The 15,608-nt window shown below is 46.6% G+C and overlaps 1 protein-coding gene and 1 pseudogene across 2 annotated transcripts; one reads left to right on the top strand and one right to left on the bottom strand.

Annotated features, from left to right (window-relative positions):
* The first annotated feature begins 212 nt into the window (after positions 1-212).
* LOC311594243 (uncharacterized protein C20orf202) lies at positions 213-7,592 on the top strand. Its single transcript, XM_084775830.1, has 2 exons — positions 213-352; positions 7,338-7,592. The coding sequence occupies exons 1-2, from the start codon at positions 287-289 to the stop codon at positions 7,566-7,568; spliced, it is 297 nt and encodes a 98-aa protein (XP_084631956.1). The 5' UTR covers positions 213-286; the 3' UTR covers positions 7,569-7,592.
* On the bottom strand, positions 3,935-4,459 carry LOC311593274 (peptidyl-prolyl cis-trans isomerase A-like; annotated as a pseudogene). The gene has a single exon. The product of its transcript is annotated as a peptidyl-prolyl cis-trans isomerase A-like (transcript).
* Positions 7,593-15,608: the final 8,016 nt, after the last annotated feature.

Here is a 15,608-nt window from a genome sequence, read left to right as displayed (position 1 = left end):
AGTGCCTATTTCACCAGATTCTCTGAACTTCTGGAACCACCAGGCACGAAGATATCCACATCCCTGGTTTCTTCCCTTCTTTGTTTTGTTTAAAGCATTGAAGCTTTAAATTAAAAAAAAAATCCCAAACTACGTTTTCCAACGAGAACAACGCTCTGTTCTCACTAATTCTACCCTTGGTGATTTAGCTGCCAGACTGAAGGAAGCTGGTGACTATACAAGTCAAAGATCCCTCAGGCCGGCCTGTAGCCAAGTCATTGCCAAGGACTCTATCAGGGACACTGAAATGGAAATACCAGGCGAGCCAGCTGCCGATCTTGGGCAGACACTGGAGTGGCTGAGGAAGGAGCTGGTAAGCCTTTTTGCCTTGTCATGTCTCCCTGTATTTTCCAAGGCTTCTGGATACACACACACACACACACACACACACACACACACACACACACACACACACACGCCCCTTCCCAGGACCTCACTGACTGGGACAAAGGGTTTCAGGCTTGGGCACTGCAGACACCCCTACCTTGGGCAGCCACACCGAGTACAATGGAATTCTTAGGTACTGGGAAAATGGGTCATGGCCTACATAGGAGACACTGGGCGCTGGCCAGACTGGTTTTAGCATTGTAGCAGGTGCTGGGACTGTACCCAGCTCTGTTGCTGTATGACCTCTCGTTAGTGCCTTTATCTCTCTGAGCCTCAGTTTCTTTAGTTACAAGATGAAGGTAACAATAATGCCAAGATGATGATGGGGGGGGGGTGTTCAGTGAGAGATGTCTGTCATTTGCCTAACAGTGCTCGGCACCAAGGGTTAAAACCTGACCCCTGGGGGACACAGTGGACACCCCAGCATATTAGCTGGGAAAGCAGAGGCATGGACAAAAGTGAGAATAAGGAGGTATGTGGAGGTACAGATTCGGGGAGGTGAGGGGGAAAAAAAGGAGGTCAGTAGGGGCAAAATTGATGCTGGGCTTGGCCTGGTCATGAGTACTGAAACCGGCTCCCACTGCAGAAGGGGCTAGAAAGAACCAGTGGGCCTGTGGGACTTCCTCTCAAGTATTGAAACCAACTGTGCCTTGGAGAAGTGTGCAGGAAAACGTTTACTTGTATAGCTTGTTCCTATCTCCTGTTTCCCGTCGGTAAAGACTTTTCCCATGAGTCACTAATTCTCCTGAGTATCTATGCCATGTTACCTGAAAAGCCAGGTGCCATGCTTTTCAATGTAGTGTTTTCTCCAGGTCCCAAAATAAGGAAGCATCTCAAAAATGTGCGTGCACTACAGCCAAGAGAGGGAGAGACTGTGCAGGAACACCAGAGGAGAGGGGAACAGGACAAGAGCATCCCAGTAGACCTTTGTGGGTTGCTAGGCAACGGGCCAGCTGGGAGACAACCCTGACAGGGTTTCTCATGGGGTTGCGGGGGTCACAGCTGCTCCTGAAGCTGTTTCTAAGGCACAGGCACCCCGGTGGCACAGCTGGCCCCCTGCACATGGACTTGGACTCTTTGTCTGTAAGGTGATCAGGTTGGCTCACACAAAATAAAAATCACTTTTCTCTTTGCAGTGCTAAACCTGAGCCCTAGGACCTTGCCCGTGAAATGTTCTACCATGGAGCCACATCCCAGCCTTTTTAAACACTATTTTTAGTGGAAGAACAATTTAGTAATTACCTCTTATAAAGAGAGACAAAGTTTGAAAATCTCTCATCCTACCCACTAGTGGTGCGAGAGGTCATTCCTAGGATTCAGTTGTGCCTGAGTTACTTCCTCGGCTGTTGAACATCTGCGTCTCTGAACCTGTGTCCTCCTGTGTGGCCAGAGAGCCACATCCAGTGGCTTCCTGAGGGCTGTCGGGTTTGGGGGGTTGGGCTGGGTATCATAGGATAACTTGGGCTGGGGTAGGGCAGAGTTTCAACCGTAGTTGACTCTGCTTTTTAAAAAGGGAGTTTTGAATTATATTTTGTGCTGGCTAGTTTTGTGTCAACTTGACTCAAGCTAGAGTCTTCTGGAAGGAGGGAATTGCATTTGAGAAAATGTCTCTAGCTGTAGGTCATTTTCTTAATTAGTGGTTGATGGGGGAGGTCCTAGTCCATTGTGGGTGGTGCCACCCATGGGCTGATGATCCTGGGTTCTATAAATAAGAAAGCAGGCTGAAAAAGTTATGACGAACAAGCCGCTCTTCTTCTTCTTCTTCTTCTTCTTCTTCTTCTTCTTCTTCTTCTTCTTCTTCTTCTTCTTCTTCATGCCTCTGCATCAGCTCCTGCCTCACGATTTTTGCCCTGTTTGAGTTCCTGTCCTGACTTCCTTTGATGAAGAACAGTGATATGGAAGAGAGATGATGAATAAACTTGCTTTTGTCGTGGTGTCTCACACCAATAATAATCCTGACTAGGATAGAAATTGGCACCAGAATCATGGGTTATTTCTGTGACAGAGCTGACCATGTTGGGTTCTTTTGGGGTATGTGTGTATGGGGGGGGTAGATTGTAGAAGGACAATTTGGAGCCTCAGGCCAGAAAAAAACATCGAGCGTTCCAAGATCAATGAGCTTTTCTGTGGGATCTTGGAAGGTGTGAGTGTGAATGATGGCGGCCTGGCTTGTGAAGCTCCAAAAAGAAATCCAAGTTCCTTCAGGACTCTGTCAGGGCCATTTGCTACTTTGAGTTGAGAATCTATGGTTCTGGTCAGCTAGGGCTAAAAGGTGATTAACAAGAGACTAGCACCACTGAGGCAAAACCTTTACCTTACTGAGACAATGGATGCTGGTCAGCTGGAGCTGAGAAATTAGTGGTGATCAAGAAGAGACCAGCATCTCTGAGGTGAACAGTGCTGGGAAGTGTTTCTTCGGAGACAGCATGCCAAAGGCTGGGCAGCTGGGCCTGTACCCCAAGCTGGCAGCTGACCTTGGCTAGTGTAAGAAGTACTGGTTTTGAGGCCGTGAAAGAGTCAGGGACAACAGCTGAGCCTTTGCACTGTGAGAGGCCAGCAAACATCTTTGGTGCAGCCTCAGAGGCAGATGAAGGTCCAGAATTAAATGGGTGATGCTGAGAAGTTGAGGCCTTGCATCCTGAAGGGTGCCCGGGAGAGGCTATTGCTGAAAATGCAGCCCAGTTCAAGCAGAAGACCCCAGCATTCTGGAGATGGCAGTGACATGGGGCAACCACCAAGAGCAGCAGCAGCAGTGGAGTGGAGCCAGCAGGAACATGGAAGACAAGCTGTGTGTACAGCAAAGGGCAGAGACAGAAGGTACCCCAAGCTCTTTGGAGGAGCCCAGAAGATCTGAGTGAAACCCAGATATTGGACCTTAATTTATTTACACTGTTAGAATGTGTTTTGTTTTGATCTGATTGTGACTGTGCCCTGGTTCTGCCCTCTTGAAATAAGAAAGTATTTAACTTCTCTTTTATTTTACTTTACAGGAGCTTATAGTTGAGACTTTGAACTTTTAGAGGAGGTTTTGGATTTAAAAGAGACTTTGGCTTTTTAAAGAGATTGATTTTTTTAAAATGTTTATTTATTTATTATGTATACAGTGCCTGCATGTACACCTGTAGGCCAGAAGAGGGCATCAGATCACATTACAGATGTCGGTGAAAACTGAACTCAGGACCTCTGTAAGAGCAATCAGGGCTCTTAACCTCTGAGCCACCTCTCCAGCCCCAAGAGATTGAATTTTTAAGTGTTTGAAAGGGTTTTTTAAAGATTGTAGGGCTTTTAAACTTTGTAAGATGTTTTATTTTTCTTATTTACTTTTTATTCATAATCATAAACTTAACTCTGCAATCCAGCGAGACTTGAGGGAAGTCAGGAAAATACAGAACCCAAAGAACTTCAGTGAGAGCACAGATTACAGGGTACTGGGAGCAGATGGGGTGGGCGCTCTCCTGAGCTACAGAAGGAACGGTCTGGTGGGTAAGATGCCCTCAAGTCAAAAGAATTAGAGCTGCCCACAGTCGGAAATTGTGATCTTGCTGGTCTTGCCATTCCTGGATCCAAAGTGCTCCATGGCTTCTGCGATGCTCATGCCTTCCTTCACTTTCCCAAAGACCACATGCTTGCCATCCAGCCTCTCAGTCTTGGCAGTGCAGATTATAAACAACAACAACAACAACACTCCTGAGAACCATTTGTGCTTGGTCCAACATTTGCCATGGGCAAAATGCCATGATCTGTATGCTTCAGGATGAAACTCTCATCCTCAAATGTCTCCCCTCAGATGGACCTGCCACCAGTGCCATTATGTCGTGCAAAGTCACCACCCTGGCACATGAATCCTGGAAAAATTCTATGAAAGGAGGAACTCCTATATCCAAATCCGTTGTCTCCAATGTTTAAGGCATGAAGGTCTTCAGTTGTCTTTGGAACTTTGTTTGCAAACAGCTCAAAGGAGACATGGCCCAAGGGCTCACCATGCCAACATGTCAAAGAACACAGTGGGGTTGACCGTGCTGCAGTTGACCATGGCTGCAGCAAGTGGCAACAGGGGACAGCGGTGCCTGAAAAGCCTGTAAACTGTTTTATATTGTGATACTGATATTATTGTGAGATCTTGGAGATGAACAAGAAAGGAAAGATTGAGGCTCAGCAGTAGTGTATTTGTGTGTCAAGCTGACAAGAAGGTGCTGGCAAGTTTTGTGTCAACTTGACACAAGCTAAGAGTCATATGAGAGAGAATAACTTTGAGAAAGTATTTCCCTAAGATCTGACTGTAAGGCATTTTCTTAATTAGTCACTAATGAGGGAGGGCCCAGCCCATTGTGGGTGGGGCCACGCCTGGACTGTTAGTCCTGGGTTATATAAGAAAGCAGACTGAGCAAGCTGGGGAGAGCAAACAAGTAAGTGGCACTCCTCTGCATCAGCTCCTGCCTCTAGGTTACTGCCCTGACTTCCTTTAAGGATGAACTGTGATACGGAAAGCAAATAAACCCTTTCCTCCTGCAGTGGCTTTGATCGTGGTGTTTCATCACAGCAGTAGTAACCCTGACTAAAACAAACACCATGGCCAGAACAGAACAACTTACAGAAGGAAAGGGTTGACTTACAGTCCTAGCGGGACTGTCACAGTTTGGAAGCATGGCAGCAAGCAGTAGACATGGTAGTTGGAGCAAGTGGCTGGTGGCTCATTCCTAAACCACGACAAGCAGGAAGCAGAAAATGAACTGGGAATGGCGTGTGGCTTCCAAAACCTCAAATCTCACCGCCCCTCCCCCACGCCGTGGCATACTCCCTTCAGCAAAGGCCACATCTCCTAAACCTACCCGAACATCGCCACCAATTTGTAAGCAGATATACAAACGTCTGAGCTTATAGAGGACATTCAAACCACCACGTTAAGCTTGGCAGCAAGTGCCTTTACCTGCAGTGCCATCTTGCCAGCCCTACAGTTGTGTATGATGTGCACATTAGTACAAGTGCCCATGAAGTGCCCATGAGGAGAGTATCAGATCCCTGGAGCTGGAGCTGTGGCTGTGAAAAGCATGGTCTTTATCTCAGCAATAGAAACCTAATAAAGACACGGGTCATCTAGCAATGATCTAAAGCACACAGGCAATATGCAAACACGTTGCCATTTTCTGCAAGCCTCTCAAATACCCTTAGATCTTGGAATCCACAGGAATGGATCCTGGAGTCATCCTCCTTGAATACTGAGGAATAGTTGGCCTTTTGTGGCTTTTCAATGATGTGTTGCAAAATTACTTCAGCAAGGGGCTGGAGAGATGGCTCGGAGGTTAAGAGCACTGGTTGCTCTTCCAAAGGTCCTGAGTTCAATTCCCAGCAACCACATGATGGCTCACAGCCATCTATAATGAGATTTGGTGCCCTCTTGTGGCATGCAGGCAGAACACTGTATACATAATAAATAAATCTTAAAATAGGGTGCGCAACATAAAAATGTATAGAAATAGATTTGAACAAATAAACTCACAGCATTAATAAAATATTTAAATAACTCTCTCAAAGCAACTATTTAAAGAGTCAATTCTGGTTCACATTCTTGCAAATCACTTTAACATATGGCTTAATAGAAGACAAGTGGGTTTCCTTGTCTGTTTCTGCGGCAGGATATTTGATCCCAATGTGAGCCCTGAGATTGTAAACTGGAAAAACCTGTTTCTCATTGTGGTGTAGCTCAGTCCTATCACACACCTTTAACCCAAGAGCCTTCTGTAAACATGATTGAATAAGGTTAACCGTAGGTCAAGAGTTGGAGTAAGAAGCCAGCTGGACAGGGAGTAAACAGGAAGGAGGGGCATTGAGTTGAAGAGTATTTAAGACAGCGGGGCAGGGGCAGTTTATTTCTAGACTTGAGCTGGGTGCTTTCTCTGCCTCTCTGAGCTAGCAGGCTTTCACTCCAGCATCTGGCTCCCGAGTCTTTATTGGTAAAACCAAATGTTTGGTGCTTTTCTTTTAAAATTTAAACAATAATTGCATGTCATTGGTTTCTGTAAAACCCTACTGTATGCTAATAAGAAGAAAAAAAAGCAAAAAGGGAAGTTTTTGGTTTTTGGTTTTGGCCGGGTGTTCCCGAGCCCTGCACTGGGATGCTGCTTAGATGCTCTAGCTGCTGGGTTGGCGTCACTTCGTTGATAGTGACAGGAGCCTCTAGCACGTCATTACCTGCCTGATTGTGGTGGCCATTCTTGGCTGTCAACCTGACTGCATCAGGCATGAACTAGAACCCAAGTGGCCAGGTACACCTGTGGGGGATTTTTTTTTCCTTAGTGAAATTATTCAACGTGGGAAGATCCACTTTTAATTTGGATCTTTTGAGGTGTGAAGATACACTTATAATCCAAATCTTCTGAGGTGGGAAGATAAATCTGTAATGTAGGCCACACCTCCGGCAGCCTATGTAAAGGCCGTGGAAGAAGGAAGCCTGCTCTCTTTGCCTACTTCTTCAGGATTATGACCTATTCTGAAGAGCAGATGAGACATCCGACCTTGTGGATTGAACAACTACTGGGTTCTTGGACTTTTCATTGGTGGACAGCCATTGTTGGACCAGCTGGACCATGACCCAAAGGCCATTCTATTAAATCCTCTTTCTATATATAGATCCATTCTACAAGCTCTGTTCCTCTAGACTGATATACTGATTATTTGTTTGTTACCTATGTTACCTTCAGAACAGGTCTTCCAATTCATCTGTCATTAGAGCCTTGGAAAGGTGAGTAATTTGCTCTCAATTTCCTAGATTCAAAACTGAGGCTTCAGGAGAATACGGCATGTAGGGTTGGTACAAGGAGGTAGGGTATTGCCTCCAACTGAGACAGTGATGGGAAGGGGCTGGATGCGCACAGACACCTGCCCCACTCCCACTGATGCCTCCTCTCTCCTAGGCTGAGATGCAGATCCAAGACCGGCAGCTGCTGCTCACCCTGCGGCACCTGCACAGCCTCCTGGAGGAGGTTCGAGCCGAAAGTACCCACTGGGAGGACCCGGGGCCCAGCAGAAGCACATCGCCCTTCCGAGCTAGGCTGGGCTCAGAGGGCAGGGGCTGCCAGCCTGTGCCCAGGCGACTGGCCCAGCTGCTCCGAGGAGAAGAAAGCAGGCGAAGCTCCCTTCCTTAACCAGCCAGAGGACACGCGTCAAAACCCTCCCACCACCAGTATAAATGTTGTGGCTGCTGCTTGTTCTTGAATCCGCTACTTCTTAACTGTCTCCATCACTTACCAGAGGCGTGTGTGTGTGTGTGTGTGTGTGTGTGTGTGTGTGTGTGTGTGTGATAAATTATTAGACGCATACATGCTTCCTAAGTAAAACTCTGTTACATAGCTTCCTGCAAGTTATCACCCTGGGTGATAATCCTATCTCTAGTAATTTTCCACAGGGCAGTTGTTAAAGAAAGATTATGATGTGCAAAGATGGCTACCTACTGTTGCCTTGGTGCAAAATCAGGACACCCATCGTGACTTCCTGGCTATTTCCCGAGTTCCCTGCAGGCAATTCCTATCCCCATTTGTCTGATAACAACAGGCCCTGCTGCCACCACAGATCACAGAGACGAGCACGTCACCAGTCCTGGTCAGTCAGCTGTGTGATTCAGGTTGGCTCTCACATCATGTGTCGTGGTCGGCTCGATTCACGGGCATGTGACTCAGCTCAGCCGACCACAACCCCTCCCTGGGGTGGGTCTCTGGCTCCTGCCGACCACACTTCCAGGGTTAGTTTGCCTTCTCTTAGGCTGTGCTGATCTTCGCCAATAAACAGCGTAAGGTTAAACTCTGGGCCGAGAGGTTAAAGAAGGGACTGGCTCCTCTGTCCGCTGCAGTATCTTGTAGGCTTCTTGCGGCTCTTGGTGCGAACTGTCAGAGCTCCCTCACCTCAGCAGGTGGCACCAGCTCTGTCTGGGTCCCTCAGTCTGGAGGCCCCCCCCTCTAAGTGCAAAGCCCCCTCTCTACAGGGCTCCTGTCTGTGCAGTCTGTATTTTTAATCCTTCAGCTTCCCTGTTCCCCCAGCACTGAGGGTGGTAGATTCTTCCTGTAATTGCTAGCTTGGAATTCTTTTTATAACTCCTCATCTACTCAGTTCACTTTATCCTTGGTTAACAATTCTTTGTATTGAATTCTGTTTTTGTTTGTTTGTTTGTTTTTTTAAGTGGAACAAAGGAAACACGTGGCTTGTTTCCCACCTATCCCTACTGACACTACTTTTGCTGTTCTTGCCAACGCGGCTCTAAGTAGCCTAATGTCTTCCAATACCCAAGACTCTCTAGGATGCACATGTCCAAGAAGAGATCCAGAGGGATGGGGATGCTCCTGTTTATAAGAAGCTGTAGGGAAGGTGCTCACAGCCCCACCCATAATTGAGGAGCTAGCGATAGTTGATGGCTGCAAGGGGACGGAGAATCCATTTTGAAGTGTGTGGTCTCTGGTAGGTCAACACAGCGCCACCCCAGTGGATGGCCATACCCATGAGTATAAAGGTAGTACTAATTGGACTCTATGGTAATAAAATGAAATTAAAATTAAAAATATAAAGTTGAAAAGGGGTTGGGATGGGGTCTTGGAGCACTTAGGGGTAGGAGTAGGCCTGAAAATACATTGAATGAGCATATGAAACTTTCAAATAACTGATAAAATGCTATAATTACAAACAAAGAAAAAAAGAAACCTTAGGCCAAGGTTAGAGTCTAACTTAACGCTGCAAGCTCATGTGATACTTAGCGCTCTGAATCTACCCAGAACTCAATGTTATCAATTGGAGATTTTGCCAATGTAGCCAGTGATGGCTGTCCTCCTAGCACTTGTGGGGACTGAGACAGGAGGGTTGTATAAGATCTAAGCCAGACCTGAGCTACATAGTAAGGGCCGAGGCCAGTTTGGGCTGCAGCTGTGACTCAGTGGCTTAGCACTTGTCTTGCTTGTGTGCTGCTGGATTTGATCCTTAGCATCACAAAAGGAAAAAAAAATTTTTTTTCCACGTGCTTGATTCTCGTTACAGAAATGGTTTTTGTCTTAGGGTTTTATTGCTGTGAGGAGACACCAGATTACTGCAAACTCTTATAATGGAAAACATTTCCCTGGGGCTGGCTTATAGCTTCAGACGCTTAGTCCATTATCATCATGGCGGGAACATTGACAGTGCAGGCAGACACGCTGCTGGAGAAGCTGAAAGTTCTTGAACTGCAGGCAGCAGGAAGAGACTGTGAGCCACAGTGGGCGTACAGCTTTAGCATATTAGAACTTAAAGCCCGCCCCTACAGTGACACACTTCCTCCAACAAGGCCACACCCACTCCAGCAAGGCTGCACTTCCTGATAGTGCCACTCTGAATGGTCCAAACATTCAAGCACATAAGTCTGCAGGGCAGTTTCTATGCAAACCACCACAAATGTTAAGATTATTTTTAATTTAATTCCACTCCCCGCCCCCGCCATTTCTTGTGTGTGTGAATATGTGTGGGTATCAATGTACAGGGGTGCACATTTGGAGGAAGGCCGGAGATCAGTGTAGGGCATCTCCTCAATAGCTTTCCACCTCAGTTTTTGAGGCAAGTGTCTCTTACTGAGCTTGGAATTTCCCAACTAAAGTGATTGAACAGTGAGCTCCAGAGATCCTTCATTGGAATTACAGGTACACACCATTTGTATGGCTCTAAAAAAAAAAATCTGTGTGCTTTTGTGTTTGTTTCTATTGGCCACAGGGGGATATGGGCGTGGTGGTCAGGTGACCACAGAGGGTCACCTTAAACTCAATATAAGGCAAACACCAGATCAATGCAGATGGTAAAAATTTATTGTAATCAAGCTGCTCCTGATTGATGAGGCATGCTGAGCAGACTTGGGAGCTGAACTGTGACCTTGAAGGGGATGAAACCATAAAGTGAGGGGGCGGGGGCAGGATGGGCTGTCTAATCAATATTTTGATGTAAGGTGTTGATCAAGGATTTTCCATCAATCAGGATAGATTATAGTTTCATGGGTCTGGGAACATGAGCTTAGTTTAACCCTGCCAACAAGATGGAGAAGTTGTCCCTGAGATGTCTGGACTCAGACAACTGTTTCCTTGCAAGTTGTCCCTGAAATGTCTGGATTCAGACAACTGTTTCCTTAGCGCAGAAGCTGTTTACCTATTGGGAAGTCTTCAGCTCCTCTTGGCCCTGGGGCCTTGAATTTAGTTTCTCTCTATGATTAAATGGAGTCTGAAGATGAAATGGTAGTCCTTAGAATAAGGTTCTTTTGTTTGTTCCCAACACGTTGGATCCCTGTTACGCAACAAAACTTTTCCTGGGGAGGTACAACACAAATGTCTATTCACCCCAGGTAGGCAACACACACTAGACCAAAGTATGGACACCATTGAGTCCAATTTGATGAGCAAGGGGCTTTTTCAGGGGTTGCTTACATGAACATGGATGAGGGGTTACTTACCAGAACACAAATGACTCAAAGACAACTACATCACCACTACCCCCTCCAACACGGGTGACAGCTCACAAAGCTGGGAATCTGGAGGCAGCTCAGTAGTAGATCGAAGCGTGTCCTTTCCAGGTGCCTCAGTTGATCTAAACCTTTTCCAGGTAGCTGGTCTGGTCTCAAAGTTTTTTTGGAAGCTCAGCTTCTGTCTCATGGTGCACATCTGGAATTGCAGCACTCCAGAGGCAGAGGCAGAGGCAGAGGCAGAGGGCAGAGGCAGAAGCAGAGGCAGAGGCAGAGGCAGAGGCAGAGGCAGAGGCAGAGGCAGAGGCAGAGGCAGGTGGAGTCCAAGGCCAGCCTGGTCTCCAAAGTGAGTCCAGGATAGCCAAGGCTACACAGAGAAACCTTGTCTAACAAAACAAAACAAACAAACAAAAATCCTGTCCGGGGGGCGGGGTGAGGGGATTCTCAGCTTTTATTGCTTACTCTCACAGGGAGGAGATTCAGTTTCAGGGACTTCCTGAAGCTATTTTTGAGTTGTTTACCTTCCTGTTTGATGGAATGTTTTAATCTTGGAGGAAAACTGTTACCCAATTCCCCTAAAGCTGTACTGATGGCAGTTCTGAGGAACTTGACTGGAGGGCTGGAAGCCAAACTTTGGGTCTTCTGGAACAGCAAACACACTCCTAATCACTGAGCCATCTCTCTAGCTCTTCTGGTTTTTACATTGATCCTTAGGCTTTCAGGCTTGTGTGGCAAGCACTTTATGAACAGAGCCATCTCTGCCATCCCCTCGTTTTTACATTTTGCTCTTAAGGTGAGTTGCTCCAGGCTTTTTGAGCCTCGTTCATCTTATCTCCCCATGTATAAAAAGGTGATAAAAAACAGCCCTTTTCACTTACTTACGAAGGAAGTGGAGCCACTCCTATAAAGCACTTCATCCAGCACTCTGCCCTGGGAAGACTAATAAGTGGCCATTTCTCCTTCTCCTCCTCGTTCTCCTCCTCCTTCTCCTTCTCCTTCTTCTTCTCTTCTTCTCCTTCTCCTCCTCCTCCTCTTCTTCTTTTTCTTGAGACAGGGTTTCTCTGTTACATAGACTCCTGGCTGTCCTGGACTCACTTTGTAGACCAGGCTGGCCTCCAACTCACAGAGATCTGCCTGCCTCTGCCTCCCAAGTGCTGGGATTAAAGGCATGGGCGACCACGCCCTGCCTCAACTTGTTTTTCTTCATGTAAGGGTGCATACTAATTTGTGAAACTGTGACAATGACAAATGGACAAGCTTTCAATAACCATCATCAAAAGATGTGCCTGCCCGGCCATGTGAAGGAGAAAGGACAGTGGCCTCCCATGTCTAGTGACACGACTACTAGCCCCCGCCTGTTTTAGCTTCCAAAAGCTGGCCCACAGACCAAAGAACACTGCCCACCAACCCCCACCTACACACTAATCTTGGAAGTAGACCCAGAGCCCCAGAGCTGCTCCTCTGAGAGATATTTTCCTGCTGCCAGACCCTCCACCTAAAACTAGTGTTTGGTTCTGAGGCTAGATCAGAACAAACTGAGACTGAGCCCTGGTGCTGGAGACAACATCCTGAGCATTGACTGCAGAAGGATAGAAGCTGATTCCATCCGGGACAGCCAGTGAGCAGCAGGGGGAGCACGTAGACCATGATCTTAGAAAGGGAACGGCAGGTCCTTTGCCCACTAAAGCGGCAAAAGCAGGTGTGCAGAGCCACCCCAGCCGGGCATCAAGACTGAGGAGAGGAAGAAACAGAGCTGGCACACAGATGGACCAACGTGGTCAGATGCTAACAACTCAGGTGCAGGAGGAAGAGCTGTCACGAAACTCAGAGTGGCTTGAGGCAGCAGGGCAGGATGCAATGGACCGATGTGAATGATCAGGTTGGGTTCTGGTTGTCAGTCACGCATGACACCTGACCAAGCATGTACCAGTGTGTATAAACTGCCCCGAACTTCAAATGACAACAATTATCTTATGCACAGCCACTCTAGGCTGTTGTAAACCATCTCCCCTGGATCTGGGAGTTGCCTTGATTTTACCCAATGGGTCTCCCTTTGAGGATCTTGGATACCCTGGAACTGGGATTATAGATGGTTGTGAGACAGCATGTAAGATCTGAGGATGAAACTCAGGTCCTCTGCAAGAGCTACAAGTGCTCTTAAGAACTGAGCCAGCCATAGCTCCAGCCCAATTAACATAATTTTCCCATGCTTCTGTTTGCTTCTCTGTAAAGTGAAGATAATAAAAGAGATGACCTCATAGGGCTCCTGAGCAAAAGCAGTGTATCCGCACATTCCTGGCACAGAGGAAGAACTCAGAGTATCTTTGTCAGTATTAATAATAATGGGGGCTGTGGCGAAGACTCGGTCAATACAGTGTTTTCCATGCAAGCATGAGGACCTGCGGTCAATCCCAGCACCCAGATAAAAGCCAGGTACAGTGCACACACCTGTATCCTGATGAGAAAGGGGATCTCTGGGATTGCTGGCCAGTCAGTCTAGCTGAATCAGCAAGCAGGTTCACTGGGAGACGCCGGCTCAAAGAAAAAAAAGTGGAAAGCAATTGAAGACACCAGATGTTGATTTCCGGCTTTCACACAAGTGTACACATATGAACATGTACACATATACACAAAATAATGACATCTGCCTCTTCCTTTACATGTCTTTATTTTATTAGGGGGCAGAGCACACGCATGTGACAACTCTCATGTGTGTGTGTTGGGGCAGGAGGCGTGGGTCAGAGGGTAACTAGTAGGGCCAGTTCTCTTCTTCCATCATGTAGGTTTCAGGGAATGAACTCAGGTTGTCAGGCCTCGTGGCAATGGCCTTTATCCACCGAGCCAGCTCACTGATCCTGACAGCTACAATTCTGAAGTCAGGAAGATATAGTAGTGGAAGGTACAGCCTTACTTCCTGTCTTCAAGTCCCAACTCTTGTCAAATGAGTGTGTGTGTTCTTAGGCAAGTCATTAAACATTCTGTACCTGTGTTTAGTCATCTGTAAAACAAGGATAATACTGCCCTGGGGCTGCTGTGAGAAATGAACAAATTAATACGCCATTCACACCAGTGTCTACCCCACAATAAGGATCATGTGAGTGTCACACAAGCCGCTCGTTACCACCTTTGACCACGCTAAGCTCTGGTACTGAACCTGTAAGACTCTGATCTGGAAAGTCTATTCTGGGAAGCGACCGAATGAGAGGCAGAGGCCGGTTCGATGCAAATGCAAGAGGACCACCTGCGACCAAGGGAGAGGAGACCGCGAGTAACAAAAGCACTGAGTTTTTATACTTTTTCAAAGGCAGATTTGTAACAATCCTATTGGCTACTTAATATGACTTTTAATTCTATTGGGAGATTCTAAAACTATGCCTCAGCCCGGAGGTAACTGTCTTGGGGTGAGGCCTTGTGGGGTTTAAGTTCCTCTTTGTGCAAGCTAAAACTGTTAGCTCTGCAGGGTGGAATTCCTCAGGGCCTGTCCTCTTTCCGACCCTGCTTCAGAACAGAGTTAGGTTGGATCTCTCAAAGCCAGTCTGCAGCCCCATTTTATGGGTGAAGGAACTCAGGGGTGACACTAGGTCTCAGACCCAATTCCCGTCTAAGCAGAGCGTTTGCCATGCTGCTGAGGCTCTCATCAGAACACTGTGGGGGCGGCACAGGACAGAGGAAGTGGAGGTGTCGGAAGAGCCAGCCTCTCGTCCTTTCCTTCTGCTAGCATCTGGGGCAAAGTGGTCTTTGGCAACAGTAAATGAAATGGCAGCGCTGGAGCCAGACCCTGGTGTCCCCAGCCAGGCACGCCCTTCCTGTCCTCAGCACGTCTCAAGCTCCAGCCCTGAAACTGGGCCAAAACAGAACGTTTCTTCTTTTAAGTTGATTGTCTCAAGTATTTCGTCACAATATTGGAAGTTTAACAAATATTTTTATTAGTTGATTGATGATAGGACTCTATATTAATTTTCTCTACTTTTTGCTGATTAATCATGACGATGCTTTTGCTGTATTATTTTCTATAAAGAGCCTAGGGAAATAATTCCGTCCTACAAGGGCAACTTTTTTAATGTGTGGATAATTTAAGTTTTCTTTGTGCTGTAAAGCTTAATGGTATTTGATTCCTGGGATTATTGTAAAATTGGGAAGTCTCTAAGCTTCTTTCATACTGGAGCTCTTAGGTCTTACTGTATAGGGATTAATTCTAAATATTCTTTGAGCTGACAGCACATTAGCCAGCTTATCTTTGATGTCCTCGTTGTAGCAGTATATTATGAGCTGTCTATTTTCTTTGTCCATGCCACCATTTCACGTCCAGAAATAGAAAAGCTTAAATGTTTCTTAGTACATTTATGATCCACCACCCCCCTTTTTTGAGATAGTCTCACTATATAGTTCTCACTGACCTGAATTCACTATGTAGACCAGGCTGGCCCCAAACTAACAGAGACCCATCTCCCTCCACCTCCTGGGTGATGGGATCAAAGGTATGTACTTTCACGCTGAGCCCTGATTCTTTTTTTTTTTTTTTTAGACAGGGTCTCTCTATGTAGCTCTGGCTGTCCTAGAACTCTCTATGTACATCAGGCTGGCATTGAACTCACAAAGATCCACGTGCCTCTGTCTTCCAAGTGCTGGGATTAAAGCGTGTGCCACCATAACAGGGCTTTCTTTTAATTAATTAGATTATTAAATGAGCAGTAATGTACTCATCATTTTTACTTGGAATGTATAGACT

Source organism: Acomys minous (assembly GCF_964271855.1).
Source record: "Acomys minous genome assembly, chromosome: 3".
Lineage (NCBI taxonomy): Eukaryota > Metazoa > Chordata > Mammalia > Rodentia > Muridae > Acomys > Acomys minous.
The sequence above is the reverse complement of the archived record's forward strand: the minus strand, read 5'-3'. Positions and strand labels throughout refer to the sequence as shown.

Excerpts from the sequence above, each read along its gene's own strand:
- LOC311594243 (XM_084775830.1), top strand. The coding sequence starts at position 287 with ATGGAAATACCAGGCGAGCCAGCTGCCGATCTTGGGCAGACACTGGAG. Across the intron at positions 353-7,337 it reads AGTGGCTGAGGAAGGAGCTG|GCTGAGATGCAGATCCAAGA; the intron begins GTAAGCCTTTTT and ends CCTCTCTCCTAG.